Raw genomic sequence first — 22,073 nt, forward strand, 5'->3', positions numbered from 1 at the left:
GATGTGAAGTCTATGGGTTCAAATGCTGTATTAAAAGCAGTACTAATATTTCTATGATAGCCTATTAAGAAGAAAGAGGCAAACAAAGTCTGGCTCTAATTCCCGACTACAATGTATAGTGTATGTCAATATGATGCAGAGCTGAGTTTAACCTGGCACATGCCTCAGATGGTGACCTGGTGCCAAAGCAGACACAGGAGCAGACTAGATCTACAGATTCACACAGCGTCATCCTCCCTCAGAGACCAACAAAATAATACAAAAAACCTTTAAAGCCTCCTGTGCTTTATGATAATTCTCTTTAGTAATACCAGTAGTTGTTGTAATAAGAGTATTTTTACATTGTTGATGAGAATTGCACACAATCAGTGAAGTGCCTGGGTCAAGAAGATGGGTCCTGCCAGGGCTGACATGGGCTGATGAAATGTTGAGAAACTGCTGACTAAGATTTGCATTAGCCCTCACCCCCTATCCCATCCCCAGCCTGAACCCCTGGATCAATGTCACCAAAATAAACAGTGATGTGGTCCAGCTGTGGGGCTGATGGCAGTCTGCAGGGAAGTGGCCAGCCAGGAAGGAACACAATGCCAGGATGAAAGGGCTTCCACTTATTCTCAGGACAGAACCACCCACATTTTAAACAGTTTTTAAAAATATAAAAAACCATCCCTGTTTCTTATCACAGGTATCCAGAACATCTCTAAACACACACAGAAATAGACAGGTATTACTGAAAATTGTAACCAATGCTGAAGCTGCAAAACTGCTCTTTGTTGTAGTTGTTGGGATACAGAAGGGGCAATTTGCTGTGAATAAATATTAAAAAGTATTTTTTCTTAAACACTTGAGGTTTTTTTTTTTCTCCAGTCTCAGTGGTATTTTCCTGTCACTTGCTCCTCCAGTTGTGCTGATCTTTTCATCCTATGTGTGCTCAAGTGTCCGATACAGAGAGTTCTCTCTGCACTGCAAAAGTCATCCCAATCCCACCCTGGCCCAGCTCATATCCCACCCCAGGCCCCATCCCCATGGGTTTAGATAAGCCATTCCTTCTTGCTCTCGTCTATGGTCTCTGTGAAGTTGGGGTCATTGTTCATGATGGCAGCATCGGCGCTCTCGGCTGACTCTGCCCCTTTGGCCTCGTTGGTGTGGTAGGTTCCCTTGTGGCGGAACATGTAGCGGATCAGGAAAACCAAGGTGCAGAGGATGGTGAAGATCACCACTGCAATGACACCTGCACACAGGAGAAAAGAAAAGATACCCCTGGTGAGACCAGCTACAGACTTTAACACAAAGAAAGGATCCCAAAACTCCTCTGGGCTGAGTTGAAGCTACTCAGGCAGGAGGGCAACACAGTTGCTTGGTTTCCACTAGTCTAATATTTATATATAGTTGTCACTATATACAAAATGCAGCTCCATGAAGTCTGCTGGTGCCTCTCATCCTGTAGGTAAAAACTTCAACATTAATACCTATTTAGAGACCTAAGCTTTGCTGACCATGAGGCAGAGGGTGCTGAGCACTTCCAGAACAGTGGGGTGTATTGGTGATGTGTGGGCAGCTCTTTGAAGGTAGAATCTCTAATGTTAATTTTCTAGTCAATGGCTGTAAAGACCTATCATAGCTCCTCTATGTGTCCTTGAAAATTGGCTTGATTCACTGCTGCCTCACACCATCCACTAAGCACTGGCTCCACATAATTGCAGATGTTCCTGCTTTATCATCAGTTCTAGCCTTAATTGCTCTCCCTGCAATGGTCTATTTTGGGTTCAACCCTGTTACAGAGAAGTCTTGTGAATATTATCCTCTTAGGCATAAGTATCTGATACAACAATTTGATAAAACAACATTGTTCCTGTTTAGGACCTTCTCTACAGGCAAAAGAATCTTCCAGGATGAAGATGTTATAACATTTTCAGGTAAAAAAAAATCTTGTTATCAGATGGAGTTATGTTATGCCAATTTACATAAACTGATGCATTGGGCAGGTGAACTGAGGCCACTGAAGTGTGACCTGAATTTTTCTGAGGAATGTAGTGTTATCCTTCCAGTACTGTGAAGTTTCAAAGAATAAGGAAAAGTTATAACTAATAATAAAAATCTAAATTAGAAAGGCAAAATTACACAGCAAACCAAGACTAAAGCAAGAAACCTAAACCTGGATATGGAAACATACAGCCTAATTACCAACTGCAATTCTTCTCAAACACAGACATAGTGCAAGGTATCTTGGAAAAGTAGACAATTTTCTTACCTCCAATAATAGCTGAGTTTCTGTTAACTCCATCTCCTATAGCTTGACCATTGTATGGAAAATCAGCACTTGCTGTAAATAGAGAATTAAAGATTCATGTTGTAAAAGCAGTGAAGCTTGTGTAGAAGTTCAGAAATACATCCAAGATCCTCAGATACAACTTAAAGGAAAAAACCTGTGGTCACTAGAAATTTATCTATAGATGAATAAAACCGAAAAGATCTTCAGTATTATCTAATCCCTCAGAACTACTTGCTTCCTCCTCATAACAAAAACAAAATTAAAATAAAGGAGATGCTGTTGGTACAGAAAGACATTTTGTCCTTCACTAATATAAAGTCAGCAAGTTTTAAGCGGTAAAATAGCACAAAACTGAACAAACCCCTCTCTCTAAAAAGTGTGTGATCATACTTATTATTACAGAGATTTTTGCATTTGTTACTGCTACCCATTAAAAGCTTCAGAAGCTTCCAGGATTTTGTGACCACCATTGGGTGCAATTTCAAGCTCCTCGAAAGGAAAACTTGAATCCCTTTTGCTGCTCCACAGTCCAAGGCAAGAGACAAACTGCAAGTTCTCTTGGTCAGAGCCACAGAGCAGCTACCCCACAGAGCACATGCCAGAACTTTTGCCACTCTGGGAGAAAGCCCAGCATGCCACCTGAGCCACTGCTGGAGCTGCTTTGGAGCTGAGGAGCAAGTCTGCGAGTTGGAGAAGCTGAGGCATGGCAGGCACGGGAGGCTGTGGATGAGGAGAGCCTCCAGCACACAGTAAGGAGAGGAAACACAGGCAGATGTGCTAGTGTTCATTTGCCAGCAACCTGAAGAGGAGAGACTCCTTGCAGCAGAGTTGGATGGATTTGGATGGCAGCTTTGGTTTTAACCTTCAGAAAATATTACAGAGGTTTTTCAAAGGCAATCTCATCAATTAAACTTATTATCAACATTTTCTTTATAGTCAGACATAGCAACTAGACACTGCAATGGCTAGGACAGCCCAGGGAGCTGGGTGAGTAGTTGCAACCATTTCCTTCTTTGTCCCTGGACCATGGCATTGATTTTGACATAGAGAAAACGTTGTTAAAAGAGTGTTAACTGGAGAAAGTTAAAATAACCAAGGATATGCTTCTTAAGGCAGCATTTAAAACCCCACTATATTTTCCTTGCTTGATGGATTAGCTGATGCTCTATGAAAATAATCAGTTGCCTTTACGGACCAGTGATGCATTCAGTATACCAAAAACTGGCTGAGGGAGTTCAACTGTCTTTCTGTCAGCATGGAGTAAAATCCATAATAAAGTTCCTTTTGTATTATAAAGCAGTTGCACAAAAGAATGAACGGTTTCAGCTTGCCACATGGCCTGAAAAGAGATTTGGGGCAAGAGTAGCCCTCTGTGTGCCTACTCAGGGAGAGAGTTAAACCAGCTGTGTGTTCAGCAGCTAGTTTTTGGCTGGCTGCCTGGGGGACAAACAGGAGAGAGCTTCTCAGAGCTCAGTGGATGGGACCTGACCAGCAGTTTTTTGCCAGCAGCACTTCTGCCTTTGACATTTGTTGGCACTCTGGCTTCTGAATACCTTCTTTTGCACCCCTCTGAAATGAATCAAGCTATAAATTGCAAAAGATAAAGAAATACCTAGTTCCGTATCAGTGGATTTTGCTCCAAAGAACTTTGCCAGGACCATTAATGAAGACATTTTGGAATAGGATCCATAAACATACCCTTGCAGTGCTAAAAGGGAAGGGCTGGCAGTGGGAAATCCTACTATTAAACCTGCCCTCCCTGTATCTCATGGAAAATCCTAAAACCTTATAACTCTGTGGGGAAAGCATCAGTTTGCCAAATCACAATTCCTCTCTCATTTTAACACAAAAGGAGGCCCCTTGTCATCTGAGCAGCACCACAGTTAAGTCCTAGCATTTGCCACTTGCTTGAGATTTGGTCTCCTATGTCCTCACACAAGATATCTGAAAATCTACAATGGTCACAGTTCCTCCTTCCCTTACAATTGAATATGATAATTTATCTTCTTTAAAAAGGTTATTTCAAGGACAATGGCACCAATGAAGTGTGAAGTAAGAGGAAAGCTGCTGTTCCATGGCAGTATCATCCTTCTCAAGATGCCCCATCACGCTGGGTATGCCACATGGGATTCCTGGCAGAAAGACCCCAGCCTGTGATATTCAACAGGCACTGAAGCACACTGCAGCATAAGGAAGGACATGATGTAGGAGCTCTATCCTTGATCTTGTCTGAGAGCTATTGCTAGGACTGGACCCAATGCCTCCACCACAGCTGCTCTCCATTGTACCCCATCATCTTACACAGTTAGGAGGAGCTGTCCATTGGATCAACAAGCACTCGTGACTCCGAGACTCTCACCTCTGACAAAAAGGACACAGGAACATGTATCTTGGAGCAGGGGACACTGTATTTCAGCAAGAGCTCACCATCAGACTGGCAAAATTGTGCCCTGCTGCAGCTGCTGGAGAACCAAGTGTGCTGCAGAGAACAAATGGAGCTTAGGCTTTCATGAATCTTTTTTTTAAGGCCCTTGCAGGAGTGTTGGTAGATATTATCACCATAATTCATGAACTGCTGTTCTATTATTCTTGTGCCACCAAGAGAACTGCTTGTATTATGGGTTTTTTTTGACTGAAAAATTGTATCTAAAATCTCATCCAAATATGGGGTTATAGAATATATTTTCCTGCAAAACTATCTATACTTTATTTTACTTGAAGTGTAGATAGATAAAGGAGAAAGAAAACAACGAATTAATTTTCTTTTTTAATGGGAACTTCCCTTGAAATTCCTCAGTAGCTTCTCAAAAGATCAGAAATAGCTACAGATCAGAGGTCTAAGAACAACAAAAGGGCAATTCCTGCCACAGCAATTAAGCAGAAAAGAACATATGAGGGTACAGTCCTTGACCCTCCAAGATGAGCTTAACAGAGTATTTTCTGTAATGGGTACCAAGTGCAGCTATATCAGACAGGAGTTACATAATTCAAACACATAGGGATTTCTCTCTGACCTTACTACAGTCACATTGCTTGGCAATATTAAGCAACTTTGCAAAAAAGACAACTAACATGAGTTTTTCTTCCATTGCTGCTGAAATTCAGAAACTAAAAGAGGCAATAGCATGTTCAAGCATACTGACAAAAGGACAGCAGTAATACTGATCCTCTTGGTGAAAGCACAGAAGACTATGTAAAGTGCTGTTCATAGGCTGTAAAGAGTAATTCCTAAAATTAATCTTCTCTAGGTTTCTCCAAGTACCTAGGGTCTCATGTATGTGATTCAAAACATGAAGAATGCAGCAAAAGAGCTTTTTAATCTACCCTGGAAAACAGAAAATCTATTCTGAAAAGTTAAATATTGACTCAAGAAATGTCCTGCAAGCTGCCTGAAATCCCCTGCAGCTGTGGCACAGAGCCATCAGTTTGCTGTCATGGCACACCCAAGACCTTTTCCAAAAACTGGCAGCTAGTGCAGGGACAGATTGCCCTGTATCAGGAAATGCTAAGCTCATCTGTGGCTTACAACAACATCACTTCATGGGGTTCCCTTCCAGGATCCAAGCTGGCTGATGCTGTTCTGCGCATCCTGTCTTTCCACAGCAGGTCATCAGGTTTGCTTCAGACACCACAACCCTGAAGCTAACTTATGTAAAAGGACACAGTACACTTTGCTTTCTCTTTCTTTCATGGGCTGCTGTTTACAAGGCCATAGTTTCAATAACCACAGAGTAAATCTACAGAGTCTGTATGTATGTTCTGTACTTTTCAACTTTCTTTTATTAGACTTAGGGTAAATATTGCAAAAGAAACTTTGCAGCACCTAAAAGGATGATTAAAGACTGACTGCAGGCAAATTCCATATTCTGGCCATCATTTTAATGACATCTGAAGCTTTAGATGACCACAAAAATGCAGTAGGAGACCTACCATCCTTCAGCATTCCTAGCATGGTCATTGCCACAGCCAGATGCAAAACAGCAGCCCTCAATGAATGGAGAGGGAAGATAGGGCTGGATAAACAAAGGACAATTAGGATTAGATGTTAAAGATGACAGATGTGCTTGGTTTAGCTGAGTAAATTAATTCTGCTTCATTACAACAGGCATGATTTTGCATTGGCCATTTTCAGAGGGAAAATGTTTTACAATGGATCCCACATAAAAGCCTTTCACAAATTCACAGAATTGAGATTATAAAATTACCCTGGTAAAGTAGTCCAGAAGGTGAGTGTGGGCAGAGAAATGAGCAAAAGGCTGTTCAGTAAAGGCAAGGGGAAACCAAAACCAAAGAGGGGTGGGGATTTTCAGAAAAAAAGAGCAGTATCAAGAAATACACAGTGAAAAGACAAATTTTGTTTTGAGATACATTAGCAGGAGTTTAAAATTAAATTTAAAATTAATGTTTTAAGAGGCATTACTTATATATTAATAATGTAAGATCGGTTACTTATATATATGTCAATTTTTTTAACTGAACTTTTTTACTGAGTGGGCAAGTCTTGGTTAAAATATACCACACTACAAAGGAAGATACAGTCAAGATTTGCTCCAAAAAAGGATGTATGAGATTTATCACAGTTCTAAAACAATCAATGAAATGTGAAAAGTGAAAGCAAGTTTGTTCAGACTATATCTAATGTGCTGCAAGACTTCTTTGGCCTTTCATCTTTACAGATATCTGCAGTTTTGAGAGGTGTTCATCCATTATTAAAACCATTTGAGTTTTCACATAAATATGATCTGGAGAAGCAACCAGAACCACTGGATCTGGTGATCACAAGGTATACACAACCCTCATTAATCAAGGCACTAATTACAAGTAGAACAGTAAGATAACAAAATAAAAGAAAATATGTGAACTACAACTCCTTCCTTCTATTTTGCAGCCACGCATCCAAGAATTTACTTTGCAATGAAAGAAAATGCTCACTTAGATGCTAAGATCATGAGAGAGTATTGGACACTAGATCCATTTACTAATCTGGCTCTCCATAGGTCCACAGCACAGAGAAAGATAAAAGCAAGCTCTCTGGTGGTATTCTGTAAATTATGCCAACTCTACTGGTCAGGTGAGACTGTACTGTGTGGTTTGGAATTACAGAGCTCTCCTTATTACAGACTCTAAGTATAGAATCTAGTTGCTTGAGTTTTGATAGTAGAAATTACTGTGCAGTCACAGCCACATTCCCCTTCCTGAAGTGACTAGATCACAAGTGAAAGTCTATAAACACATGCACAGAAATGATGGAGAAGGAGTAAACAATGCCATTACAACCCTTATACTACCCTTTTGTATTCATTCCACTACCCATGCCCATCCCACCCACTTCTCTCGTCCTGAGTTTGGCTCTGTGAAGAGCTCCCATGACATGTAAATTGCAGCAATTCAGCAAAAGAAAAAAATCTGAAGCAGTATTAAAAAAACCTGTCACTTTTAATGTACATTTTTACATGTCTTACTTTATATTCAAAGTTCATATATTTTAATTTTTTTAATTAATACATCTATTTTTCCCTACTTCTCTAAGCTGAAAACTCAGAGTAGAGGAAAACTACCCCTACTCCTGCTTTTCTAGTCATTTGACAGCAGATTCTGAGGGAGAACTGTTCAACATTAAACTCTGTTAACAGACTTTACTTGAAGTCCTACTAATCTCAGGTTAAGTATAGAACCAAGAATTTGGCTGAAGCAATTTTTAATGTGAAACACCTCCAAGTTTAAGAAAAACCAACCCCACACTTACCCCCCACAAAATATTTAAAATACATTATTAACCATGTTGTTTGTAAAAGGGTCAGGTTTGTTCTAGCATACTATGTGGGGTCAATCATTCCTTGAATTTTTAGTGATGCCTCAAGTGTAGTATTAGAGGGTTATATATATATCCCTATTATGACCCACTTTCCTGACTTTATGGAAGTAGAAATCTTCATATTCACAGATTTAATAAATTCTTTTGGCACAAGTTACAGGATACTGGAAAAAATACACCCACTTAGCAATTCTGTAACTACCAGAACAGACGTGCAGCTTAGAGAGAAAACTGGGGCTTTTAATTTTAAAAATGTCATCTTCTTCTTTCTGTTGCCAATAATGGTAATTATTTGGAGCATTAAAATCTCCACGTTGGAACAAAATTCACTAATTTCTTCAATCTTTTATAACCATCTTGACTGGGGGGAGACAGAGAAGAAAAAACCCTTATGTAAATGATAAAAAATCCTCCAGTGCATTAATAGTTAAGCTATTTGGACCAATTACTTAAAGTAAGTTTTGTCAGGTATGTTCTGTTAGATCAAAAATATTTTGAAAAGTTTCATTTTATTTTCCCCAAGAACTTTTAATTGAATCTCAAGTGGTTTTTATGTCAGCTTCTAGTGAATTCTGCTGAGAGACAGGCATGCATAGAGATAACAAAAACCACAAAACCTGTGGGTTTACATTTTTAGTGTGAAGGCTGTCTAATCCTGTCTTTTTATTCCAATACAAAATGAGTATAAATTTAAAAATCCTCTTAAATGATGGCTTAATAGAAACATTATCCTCTGAACACCCTTCTGCATGTAAATGTGTGGGACAGTGGGAAAATAAGTTGGAAGAAAAGTGTTGTTAGATGTTACTGTAAAAAAAAGCATGAATTTTAGAATGAACAATGGAAATGCTAACAATGAACAATGGCAGGTCAGGAGAAAATGAAGTGAAAGCCCCATGGTCAATGAACTGGGACAAAACAGACCCTCAACACTAGACAGCAGACAACCCAATCAGTCAAGTAGCCATTTGAGAATTGCTGTGTTACCAGCCCTTTAATTTCCTTCTGCAGGTGAGCTTTGCTGTCCATACTCCTAAGAAGAGGAGGAAATGGAGTTTTATCAATGGCTTACACCAAGAGAGTTGTGCAATATCCTTTTTTTTTGGTCTTGAAAGGCAATCTTCCTAGCAAAGGGACTAAAAAACTTGTACCTCATTAGGAGACCCATCCTTGCAGCTCAAACTATTCAGTCCTGGCTGTAATACAAAACAGGAAAAACATTCCTGCACTGTCTGTTGGGATAGGTTAGGTGATTCTCCCTTGCTCCCCCCTTTTTATGATCGTTTCACACCTTCTTTCGCACACAAGCAAGTAATTGCACAAAGTAGTGGTAAGGCAAGACACTTTATAATACTCGTATCTGGTACTTGGAAACTACAGAATTTAATTCATTTAAAAATGAGAACAGATATTTAGCATCACTTTTTGATTTTTGTTTATCTGCAGCTGAACTTCAGCAAGCTGGATCTCAGAATTAGTATTTTGAACATTTATTCTGCCAGATTTCCAATTGATTTGCAGCACATTAGAGCACCCTCATCCATCAAAGAGCTAAACTCATCTATCTTTTTATTCCTGGTAGGAACATCTCATTATGAGTCTCACTATGATTCCAGACAAGAGTCATGCTGGCCTAAGCTATCACTTCCATACAAATTTTATGAGCAGTGATTACATTTCACCTGTTATGGAACATACATAAATACTTCCTTTTATAATTAATGCAGAAGATGAAGTTCTTTGGTGCTCTCAAAGGAACAGTGGAGTTAATGCTGGTCAAAGCCTGGCTGTATATAGCTAATCACTGATAATGGACCCAAAGGGAGTATGTGAAAGAAACACTCCTCCCCTCCCTCCCTCTCCCCTCCAAAAAAACGGAATAAAATCCCCCCCCAGTAACCCAGAACACCAAACAAACCTGTAAACTCATGACAGCTACAAAAAAGGAAAGAAAAAAAAAAAGGCTTGGATTTGGGATAAGAAGTGGATCAGATTGGAGAGTTCTAACTTAAAAAACCCTTTAATAGCTATAATGACCTAACTGTAACCTAGAATAATCTCTTACACAGGAAGTAAGTGCATTTCTGCCTGAGGAAAGGAAAAAAAGCAGTCACACGAAGGGCTCAGGTATCTAAATGCTTCCTTCCCTACTCCATTTCCCCCCTAATTTATGCCATTTCCATGTTGCTGGTTTAGATTAGTACTTGTGTAAAAAAAAAAAAAAAAAATAAAAAAAGTATTTGCAGAGCATGGAACAGACTCTCTTTTTAGTATTAGCACCTTCTATTGACATGAGGTGGCATCATTAATATTCAAGTCACTGCTAATGAAATAGCTACAATACTGGTCTGTCAATGAGTGCCAGAAGAATTTACAAGCTTGGCAGTCTGCCAACAGTCTGATACACTAGACAGTGTCAGAAATCTCACACAGAAATTATATAATCTTGAAGTTAACAGAATGCTGTGCATAATTCTGTGAAGGAGCTAAATGAGACTGGGGGAGGGGTTTTTATTTCAAATCAATAGAGAGATTTGCAGTAATTCAGGCACCATAATTAAACCCTTTAAAGATGAAACACTGATTGTGCCAAATTTCAGACAGATGCTCTTCCTAGTTAAATGTTTGATGGGCAGGAGAAAAATAGAAACTCCTCCATTTAAATGTTTACCATTTACCCTCTTGTGTGCAAGAAACACTTGGTGCTTAGAAACTGAGCTATGAGTTTCTGCTATACTTAATCCCTCCTGACTGTCTGATAAAAAATGCTACCTGCTTGTTTGAAAACATCTCAGGTCAAGGCCATGGACTTCTGAGACAATATTTATATTGGGAGCATGGCGGGGTGAACACTGGCTGCTCTCAATAGAGTAAACAATCACAAAAGTGAACCAGACTGGCAGTGGAAGAACCTGTTGACCCACAGGGCAGGTTGCAAGTGCATCTTCAGTCTCTTGTATAGAAAGTATAAATATTAAGCTACCTTACTGGCAGACAAGCAGCCTCTCAATGTTTATATGCTATGTTAATTATAAAAACCAAACCAACCACCTTGAGTAATCAGTAGCCCTGAAGAGAGAATCTGGCATCATTCTCTGATTGCAGTACAGGTTTGCTATGCTTGAAAATAGGACGACCATCATATTATTCTAGCAAATGCCTTCATATCTATTTCTAATTTTGCTAACACTGTGAGATCAAATTTAGATGTGTAAGGCAGCATCATGAACAAAAGTGCTGCAGCTCCTCTGCCTCCTGCCTGGACTTGCATGCCCTTGCAAGAAGCCTAGGGAAGTGACCTGGCTCTCCTGTCACCCCCTAAAAAAGAGAATGAGCATTATGCCATATTGCACCACTGCTCATGCTCATGGATTACTTAATGCTTATCACTTAATGCTCATGCTCTTGGATTCACTGATGTGTACAGGAGTCTTTCAATATCTGTGGCCAGGAGAACAGTGTTTTGTTCATATGTTTGTGACTTAAGACCACGTTGAGGGCTGTATTGTCCCCCACTGGCAAGTAATGCCTTTGATTCTTCCTTCCCACTTGCAACAAGACCTTGACAAGTGCAAAAGCTATTTCCCATCTTCCTAGCCACATCTATACCAGCACACATCTGACCCAGCTCCTCCTGAGGTGCTGCTGCTCTGCTCTCTGAGATGTGGTACCAGTGGTCAGGGGGTGAGATGCAACACAACCGATGGCTTCTGAATCTGGAAGGTGACCTTCAGTAACATGAGTGACATTTTCTATTAGTGCAATAATTGACTGCTCTCTTTCACTTGACAAAGAAATTAGCTGACCAAATAGGTGAACTTGGATGTATGGCTACTGCTCAGTGCTGTTGCTCCCCTCCCCTGCCCTCACTTGTTAAAGGAAGAGGAATGAATTCGTAACAAAAAGAGAGTGAATCCTGCAAACAGCTGTTTTAACCTTGATGACAGTGGTACATGATTTTGCCAGACATGCTTAATATATGTTTCAACGTAAGCTGTTGATTTGTAAAAGGCAACACCTTTCAACTAATAAAAAAAAATAAAGAGCATTTAAGATTTAAACATATACAGTCAGAAAAAAGTCAGGCCCCTCAAAGAATGTTGCAAATGTAGCATTTAACCCCATTCCATTTAATTTGTAATACGTTGAAGCTAATATAGTTTTAACTAAATCCCATGTTAAATACTCTAGACTCCATTCTATTCATACTCAGAGTAAACGCATCTTGCAGCTAGAGAGCGCTATGACACCTTAGAGCTCCTAAAGCACAGTTTGCCAACTATTGTGTATACCCTGCCTTTCTGGATCTCTTGCTTTTACTAAATTAAAGATTGGGTGGTTTGGCAAGCTGGAGCACATTTTACCTAAAACCGAGAGGTACATCCATGTAACAGGTTTCTTTTATCCTTTCTTTTTTATATAAATAAGAAAAATTTGGAGGTAAAATTTCATTAGTAATTGGCAGAACCTTAGGTAAAAGCATGCACATACGGAGCAATGTCACTACAGTAATATGCAACTTCTAATTTTAACTACAAGGCATTTTGGATATTGAATTTTTTTTTGCTACAAAAAAAAATAATGTTTGGGCTTTTGTTTGCTTCCCTGCAATGAGCAAGGTGTCAGTTATTATTCACCTATATCTTAGCTAATTTGAACTGAGAGATATTAAAAACCCCTTGTGATTAGCTTTTTGCTAACCTATGCAGCAGTAATAGATACTTAAATGTACACCAATACAGTTAAAGGCTATGGAAATTAAAACTCCTGTTTTGAATTGCATGCCAGTCAGGTAATTTGATGGTTTGGACAATATGTAAAGGCAGAACATGCAATTTTTAAATACTATGTTCATTGATCAGGGTCTTTTTGGCCTCTTTTCTACACTCCTATTGTTGTAACCAAGGCAAATTGGATTGTCTGACATGGACTGACATAATACCGATAGAAGGAAAACACAGGAAGTGAACTATATGGATGATCGGCTTGGATGTCATTATTGACCTTTTTCTTTTAAATTGCCAGAAAGTCACGTTACAGAAAAGAATGACTTGTTGAATTCCTGTGCTTCATCATCACCAAGAAAGGATCACCATAGCAACAGGAAAAGACTGCATTGTGAGAATATTCACAAGCTGAACAAGATCATGGTTTAAGATAATGTCCCATGAGCATGGCAAAATGCCAGCCAGGGGAGGGAGGGAAGTGGGACTTCCACAATAACAAAGGAATTTAAAAAGACCTAATACCGTAAATGTGAAATATGTGTATTCAAGGCTAAAAGAAACTGAAAGACAGTGAATTGACAAGCTGTACACCTCATTTGTCTGGGCAGAAGATCAACAGGGCTTCTTTATTGATAAATCCCTGAAATATTTTTTAAAGATAAACTGCCAAATGACTGATGCATGTCATTATGATTTTCTCATTAGCCTCTCTGTTAGGGCATCCAAAATGTTTTGCAGGAGACGTTCATTCAGTAACTACACAGAAGAGTTTAAAGAAAACATCTCATGTAGGTCACCCATCAGGCAGAACCTGCTTAACTTCCAGCAATTATTTGCAAAGTCTGACCCAGCACTGCCATCCAGGTGAAAGGATCATTTCCTTTGTCATCTGGTGTATCTGTTCTATTTAGACACTTTGATCACCTCCTATAACATTTTTCAATCCTCAAAGTTTAATTCCACAATATTTGAGAAACAAAGCTAAAAACCTACACTTCACTCAAAATATGAATCAGGATGAGTTCAGAGTATGTCACTGAATGAAATTTAAACCATATGATACTTCCCACAAATTTTTTCCTGACTTTTTTATTTTCACTATGAAACATCCATCCTCAGCTCTCATGTTTTGTTAAGAGCTACTAAAACTTAAATAGGTAACATAACACTAAAAATTACAGTTAAAAACATGTTTGAAATGAGAAATGCTGCATATAGTAATTGCTGCTTTCAAAGCCGTGATATTTGCAACCATTTCTTTATGGCAAAATGTGGCTTTTGCTTTAACATCACTACAAGTGCTTCTGTGAATTTCAAAGCCACTTTTTGTCTGTCCCTTCAGCCAGTTTAGTAAAGAAGTTAATTTACACTGAGAGAACTGAGACTATTCCAGTTCTGGAGCCAATGACAAACCGCTGATTCCTCCATTTTCTCTCTCAACAGGATTTGTGTTGGAAAGTCTTGTGTAGGGTTTGGGAAACACAAAAAAATCCTCAGTAAAAACTGGCAATATACTAATGCAAAGGGACACTAAACCCAAGCATCTTCATTTAGATCACTTTGATGACTGACAGACTATGACTTTGATGACTCAAGGTTACACAGACTACCGAATATATTTTTCCTGTGACTGAACTATCTGTGTCATACCACCCCTGATACTTTCACAAAGACACAGTTGTTCTTACTGATATCGGTAAATGAACTGCTGAGATACCTCTTCTTTGTACCATGTGAATGCCACCTACAGTAGAAGTTAGACATTGCTCACCAACACCTGAACATAATTTTACTCCTGAAACAGAGAAACATTACTCCTTTGCTGCGAATTTTATTTCTACCATAACTCACCTGACATTGCTGCTTTCTTTGGTATACAGCAGTCCCTCACTAGAAATCTTTGAAGCAATATGATCTCTTCCCTCTACACCTGTGGATCACTGGCAAGGACAAGAGGAGGGATTCCTGGCTCCCAGTCTTACTAAAGCTAATAATTAACAAAAATGAAGGTGGGTGTCTTGAGCTCTGTCTGCCCATTACTTGCAACAGTTAACTCTGACTATGGCAATGAAATTTATTTTTACTGGCAGAAGTTAACTGACAGCTTGAGCCAACCTACTAGCATGGTACATGTTCCCTGACATCCTTGAGGTTGTCGCTGTGTCCAAGTACTACAATTTCTCCAGAAGAAAAAGTGTAAATTGTAATCTGTCAGGTCAACAAAGTTTACAAAATGAGATTGAGCCAACACAAGGTCAAGCATAATAGCATGTGTCAAGGACAAACAGGATCTCTTTCTCTGAACTGCAAGAGCTATTAGGAACAGTGCAAATATCCTGAGTAAATCTTACCGTAGTCTTTTCTAGATTGCACTGAAATTAAGTGGAAAGAAAAGTAACTGACAAAAATTACCAACCAAAGCCCATTAGATGCACATGATTCACAGCAGCAGCACATCCTCAAGAAGTTTATGGCACACTTTTTAAAGACATGAGCCACTGAGAAATCCTTCAGAAAATGTGTTTGTATAGAAAGAGGAATACAGATCATAACCTTCAGGTACAATCAAGTCTAATAATTTCAGAGAAGAACGGGACTATTAATTTATGATGAAAAAATTCAGGTAGAAAATTGCATGTTGTAAGTGGGGAAGAGACATACTGTAACCTTACAGTGGCATGACAAGGCAGCATGGAGGGAATGATAGGTTTTAAAGAATGATACTGCTTGAATTAATGTTTGGGACCCGCAGCTCTACGAGGAGCTCTGTCTCTCCTTAGAAACAGCTGTCCTACTTCTCTGCCAAAGAAAAGATGAAAGGAAATGCTGCAAGGAGGTCTTTGACGCTGCAAGTTAAAAAGCCCTAAACAACAACAACAAACCAAATGAACCAACCAACCACCCACCCACAAAAATACAAACCTCAAAGGTACGACCTTGACATGTAGTTCTGAGAATGACATATATACGTGCCTCCTCTCGTATAAAAACTGACATATGGATGCATCCCCAAACTCAAAGACTAATCATTATCAAAATCACTATGGATCAAGTTTTTCCTCTAGCATTTTAATTTTATACCACTTCTAACAACAAATTTTCTGGGACACGTTCTAATTTACACTCTACAATTGAAATCAGAATGAGGACAAAATGCAATGGAGGCATCAACATACATCTGAGCCTATAAATCTAAAGGCGCTCTGATACTCAAGAAGAAGAAGACAGGAAAAAGCCTCTAAAGTTAGCCTCAATGTATATTTTCAGGGACTGTCAGTCACAAAGCAGAGTAAGATTGCTGGAATCTGCAAATTGTTCTGGCTTCCAGCATTTTTAGCACAAGATGAATGCCACCATGACTAATGGGATTTTCTATTAAACACAGCCTATGGAAAGTAGACACTTCAGAAAACAAATCAGCACTTTACATAAATGCATTTATGCCTAAAATTAGATTTACTTTTTTTTTTTTTTGTATGAAGTTGACTGCAATATACTCACTTATTGGAAATACAGCATAAGAAACACTACTGTACCTTATTTATATGTAGTTGAAGGTTTTTGCTGACTACAGAGAAAGTGCTATCACATCAGTTAGGTCAAAACTCAACATTTAAATAGCCTAAGACTTACAGAAAAGAAAAAGAAAGCAGAATATTAGAAAAAAAAACAAACAAAAAAGCAAAAAAAAAAACCCAATAAAAACCAAAGCAAAATAAACCCCTCTGTAACTGCACTTAAAAGTGGTGGCAAATTTCAGTTTTGCTGTCATTTCAGTTTTGCACTTCCTACCATGATTATAGCCCTACAGTCACCTATCAATCACTTAACTCTCAGTTTTGCTTTTCTTTACAGCTTTCTTCTCTGAACTGCTCCACTGAGTGAATATGAACTGAACGCCACCTTACCTGAGTCTAAGTGCCAGGGGTCAGTGGCGGCCGACATTGGTGGGATGGTGAGCGGAGATGCTCCGCAGTTGGATTCCACCAGTTCTCCTTGGATGTGGACGTGAGAGGAGGTGTTGGTAGGTCTCAGAGCTGCTTTGAGTGGAGCAATCTGGTTGAACTGGACTCTTGATAGGCAGCCAGTGAATCCTGGGGTGTTGTATTTATATATATCTTGGTCAATCTTCCCAATTTCTATGGGAATTTGAAGAGGGAAAAAAATTAATCAAAACAATTAATTGCTTTGGAAAGCACAGTTGGTCTGAACACACTGATTCCCAGAGCTCAGTTCCCAAGTCCCTGTCTGAAGGAGACTGAGATTGTCTCAGACCCTGACGGGTTTCTTTACATTTCCTTACAGATTAAAGCTGGAAACCTTCAGGCCTTAACATGACTCAGTTTCACAGCTATGCTATCATTAAAATCAAAGGCTAGCCTGAAGGAGTCAGTGAAGGAGTCATCAAAGAACAAAAGGCCAGGAAAAAGTATATTTTCTGAGAATATTGGAAGAGAAGGCAGAAGGTAGAAGAACAGTCTTGGCCAGGGTCTCTCCTCCAAGCTGAAGATGCTGCTGCAAGACATGCCCCTTCTTTAGCTCTGGCCTATTTCCCTCTCAGTTCTCCTGAGGAGGCTGAGACGACCTGTGGTCACTCCTGTCCCTCTCCTGTCTCCTCATTGGGAGACCAAGTCTGCCTTCATCAGGAGACCAGAGATGATTCCTTCACCAGGGAGCCAAGCTTCCCTTCACTAGCAGGCCACATGTCCCTGTGGCCTGAGGTGGAAAACCGTCCATCTCCAGTCTCTGTCCTTTATTCTGTGCAGTGCTGAGAGGTGGCAGGATCTCATCCAGCCCTGCTGAAGGCTGAGGGAGCTAAGAGCCTGCTGCCAGTCACTTTGCTGCTGTGGGCTGACAGATAAGCTGGCAGCTGGCATCCATGAGCTGAACACAGGGCTCTGCTACCACTCTCTAAACAGCTGTTGTCTCTCCAAGTTGCCCCCCAGGTAGCTTTCTCCCTTCTAAAACACCAGCTGAGATGACCCCAAAATAACATAAAATGCCCCTACTACTCAGGAAACTGGTATCTTCTCCCAGCTTTTTGAATTCTGCCAGGACCTGTTGGAACAGCCTGAGTCACAACCAAATCAAAACTGTCCCTCTCTGTCAGCTGTCTGTATTACAGGGGTATTAACATTTCAAAGACTCACTGCAGTGTCTAATATAATATTTACATAACAGTGGGGAATTTGGCTTCTTTTCTTCTGTGGCAGCACAGAGTGAATGAAAAGGAAACATGGAAGCATCGTGTTTGGGCTGTACCAGGCACTATTGCTCCAGAGGCACCGGGATGCTTCCAACTGTCTTTCCCTGAGTCATTAGATTAATACCTGGCCCTTGAAGTCAGTGAAAAAAGTCATACTGAGCTGAGCAAAGAAGCAGAGGGACAGAGGGGATAGAAAAGAGGGACCAGCATCATGTTATTCAAATCACCATGTTATTTAAAGGGAATCTTTTCAGATAGAAACAATGATAAGTGTTGGAAAATTTGCTTTTTGTAGAAAAAAAATGCCTGTAAATTACAAGATTATGTCATAAAAAAGAAAGGAAGGAAAACAGAAGTGGGAAAGAAAAGGTGTGAAGAGGAAGAATCCTTTTTATAAATACCTATTTTATTCCTTTTGCTTTGCCTAGTCTCTATTCCAGGTCAGCCTTTCCAGGCATCAGTGGGAAAGGGTTTTATTTTAAGAGTTCCTGAACTGGTTAAACTGGGAACCAAAAGACATCTGGGTTTGAATTTTGCTATAAAAAAAAGAAAAAAAAACAACTAAAATTATTAGAAAAATGCATTATTAACCTTTTGGAAATGTCAGTGTTCAGTTCTAACCAAACCAGGAACAATTATATGAGGTCTGAGCTGTTTAGTGTCCCTAAAAACTAGGATGATATATATGGCAGTGCTATATTACTAAGTGTACTGAGGGCTTGGCATCAGGGATACGTACATGGAGTTTCAGGGCTACAAATCAGACAAACCAAATCAGACAAACCATTTTATTTTTGGAGTTTACACTTTAAGCATGTAGTGTGAGAAAACTGCTAGAATTGGGTCAAATCTGGAGTATGACTAAAACAACTTCATGGTTTTCACACAGAACTAAACTAACCTTTCTGTCTTTGCAATCATGTTAGAATGATAAAGATAACATTTTAGTCCCCCTCATACCTAGCATAAGGGCACACAACAAAGACAGATAATCTGAAAATTACTTGCATTAGATCATTATACAATCCATTACACAGGAATGGATTTTCTAGTCCTTGCATTTTCTGTTCTCTTTCTCACCTGAGAGTGTCTTCACTTTGCTAGTGCTTATACAGCCTGTATTAATGCTACAGCCACGTTTCACAAGCTGGCAGGGAGCAGTGATTGTCATCTCTGACAAAGTGGATATATCCTCAGGACTCAGAGAAGGACTAGCTTAAATACTGACAATAATTGTATTAGTCACATCCAGCTCTCCTTCAAAAAAATATTTTTTTTTAAATTAGCATTAGCAATATTGCCTTCAAAAATTTGCTAGTAAGTAAAAAAAACCTCGCACATACAAATAAATTTTCCATAGTTACAAAGCTGTACAAAAGCCAGTTCATGCATTTGAATGCTGCCTGCAGACTACGTCACTCAAATGAGGTTCCTTTCTGACTGCAACATTCACTCTCCCTTGCTTCCATAAAATATTCGTGGCATGTTCAGTGAAGAACTACATTTTTAAAATAATCCTTATAATCTAAGAAAAAATTACAAGACTCTTCAAACACCATAACCAGTGTTGCTAACAGTTTAGTGATTTCACTCACATTTAGCTGTTCTGTGGAACTTTATGCAGAAGATAATAGCTTTCCACTCACAGTCCTGACTGACAAGAACAAAGACCCATGAATATGACTGTTCTAATTTAGCAACTTCAGTGCCACGCTTCTCTAACTCCATAAATGATGGATACTAGATATGGAAAGAATTAAAAAAAAAAAACAAACAAAAAACCCCAACCTAATAAGGCATCTTTCTAAAGACCCACATTTTTTGTTTAAAACATTCCACAAGTGATGGCTGTGAAAATGCAAATTTCCTTCCAGCTTGCATCTCATCAGTGCTAAAACAATATAGATCAGCTTCCATGACTGTGAACATGTTCCTGTCCCTGCATGTACCTTGGGGCTCAGCACACCAATACCCTCTGATGTTAGGCCATTACACTTTGTTTCCCTGAGCATTTGAGCCTAATAAACCAATTCCTGGGGAGTGCAGTGATTGCAAAATGAAATATGACTATGTTGTCATGACTAAAATTGAATTTTCTCCCTGTAACAAAGAGGAAAGAAAAATCAAAAGATTATTACAATGACATTACTCAAAAAAAAAGGAAAGGTACAATGCAACTACTTCGCATTGTTCCAATTTTCAGGGCATAAACTGGTTCAAAGTCATATAAATATACCATACAGATTACCATTATCCAGTAGCAACATTTATATTATTACTTTCAGATCTGATGCAACAATCTACTGGCAACTTACCCTCAGGTATTTCTGTAATGAAAGACTGCAAAAAAGTCACTTATAGGCCCTTTTTAAACTTCAACTAGTTTTAACCATTTTCTGCCTTGACCACACAACCTCCTGACTTGAGAAGGCCCCAGTTACACAAGACCAGTCAGGAGAACCCATTCTAGAACAGATGCATTGCAGTGTACAAATTCGTAACACTAAGCATTCGCACAATACTATGCAACTGATTTTTAAACATTTCAAAAATCTATATAACTGGCATACAGTATGCCAAGAACCTCACAGATGTTGCCCCATGTCTTGTGTGTTATCATTTAATGAAGATATCTTTAACATCAATTACTTGTGTTTTGCTATTTCTTTAACAGTAAAAAGATAGAGGAATTTAATCCTCAGTTACTCATCTTGATTTCAGCACTTATTTCTCATGGTTGTGGGAGGAACATGCTGCATAGCAATGAAAATAGTATTATTTCTCTCTTGAAAATTATGTGCCACTAATAAAGAAGTTCTTTATCCACTAGATGAAAATATGTAAACAATATCTATTTACAATCATATTTCACAGAATCACAGAATATTCTGAGGTGAAAGAGACTCACAAGGATCACCGACTATAACTCTTAAGTGAATGGCCCACCAACCTGCAACCTTGGCATTATTATCACCCAGCTCTAACCATCTAAACTTATCTCATCTGTGACACAGGGCACCATTAATGACTACCCAACTTGCTGAAATTGATTATTTTATGAATCTAGAAGAAAATAAGCAAAAATAAGCTATATTGAGGAAAAAAAATGTGGCTGGACCAGTGCTTAAGTGACAAATGTATAAATAGCACACAGCAATACTAGTCAGTGCAATTAGCTTATCTGTTTTTTAAGCCTTTTTGTCCTTACTACACTACTGGTAGGTGCAAAGTTGTGGCTTCTGCCTAGACAGTACTATACATTATGTTATGTCATATGTTATAGATTATATAATATTATTCAGATTATTACCCAAATTGACTTAGTCAGCATGCATCTGATAAACTACTTGTAGAAGTAGACATGCTGCCAAATACACATTTTATTTACCTTCTCTCCTTTTTCTACTTCCTATATTTACCATTAAAAGATTTATAGATTAGCTCAAAGGGCCACAGAGCTTCTAATAGCACAAGAAGTTACTGCACTGCTGGAGAGGTCTGGCTCCACTTAGTTCTACCATCTATTTTTTATACATTCTTGTAGCATCACTTAGAAAGACAAGAAAAAAAAAACGACAGTGTGATGTAGCAGAAAACAAAGATGATGTGTTTGGTCCAATAGCTCTGAGCAGGTTTTGAACAGATGAAGAACAGCTTTCTTTTTATGTAAAGTTCCCTGTGCGAGGATCCTAGAATGTTTCACTTATACACAAGGCTCTGCAGCACAGAGCTGCTCAGTAAAGCACAGTAGTATGCCAAAGCATTATTGTCGTGCTACATTTGGAAAGATGGCCTTGGACTGTGGCCTTGGAAAGTGACAGAGGACAGAGAACCAGCCATGAGGGAAGTAACCCTACAACACATGCTTTTATTAAATATATGTGGTGAGTATCTTTGCTCAATACCTTCTTGCTATGTAGCTGATTTGTGCTTTTTTTTTTTTTATGGGGTCTCAAATGTATATCAATACAGAAAGTTATAATAAATTTCGAACCTTGAGCAGTGTTCCTGTCATACAGAGATCAAGACATATAGTAAATTATGTTCCATTAG

At 39.0% G+C, this 22,073-nt stretch overlaps 1 protein-coding gene across 1 annotated transcript in view; it reads right to left on the reverse strand.

Moving 5' to 3' along the window:
* Positions 1 to 1,031: 1,031 nt before the first annotated feature.
* Positions 1,032 to 22,073, reverse strand: part of CNTNAP2 (contactin associated protein 2) — a 1,050,597-nt gene continuing 1,029,555 nt past the window's right edge. Inside the window, exons 22-24 of the mRNA XM_062510213.1 lie at positions 16,723 to 16,953; positions 2,252 to 2,323; positions 1,032 to 1,231 (exon numbers count right to left, since the gene is read on the reverse strand). Coding sequence (XP_062366197.1) covers positions 1,032 to 1,231; positions 2,252 to 2,323; positions 16,723 to 16,953 — 503 coding nt within the window. The remainder of the gene's footprint in view (positions 1,232 to 2,251; positions 2,324 to 16,722; positions 16,954 to 22,073) is intronic.

The sequence above is a fragment of the Cinclus cinclus genome, chromosome 1, assembly GCF_963662255.1.
Source record: "Cinclus cinclus chromosome 1, bCinCin1.1, whole genome shotgun sequence".
Taxonomy (NCBI): Eukaryota; Metazoa; Chordata; class Aves; order Passeriformes; family Cinclidae; genus Cinclus; species Cinclus cinclus.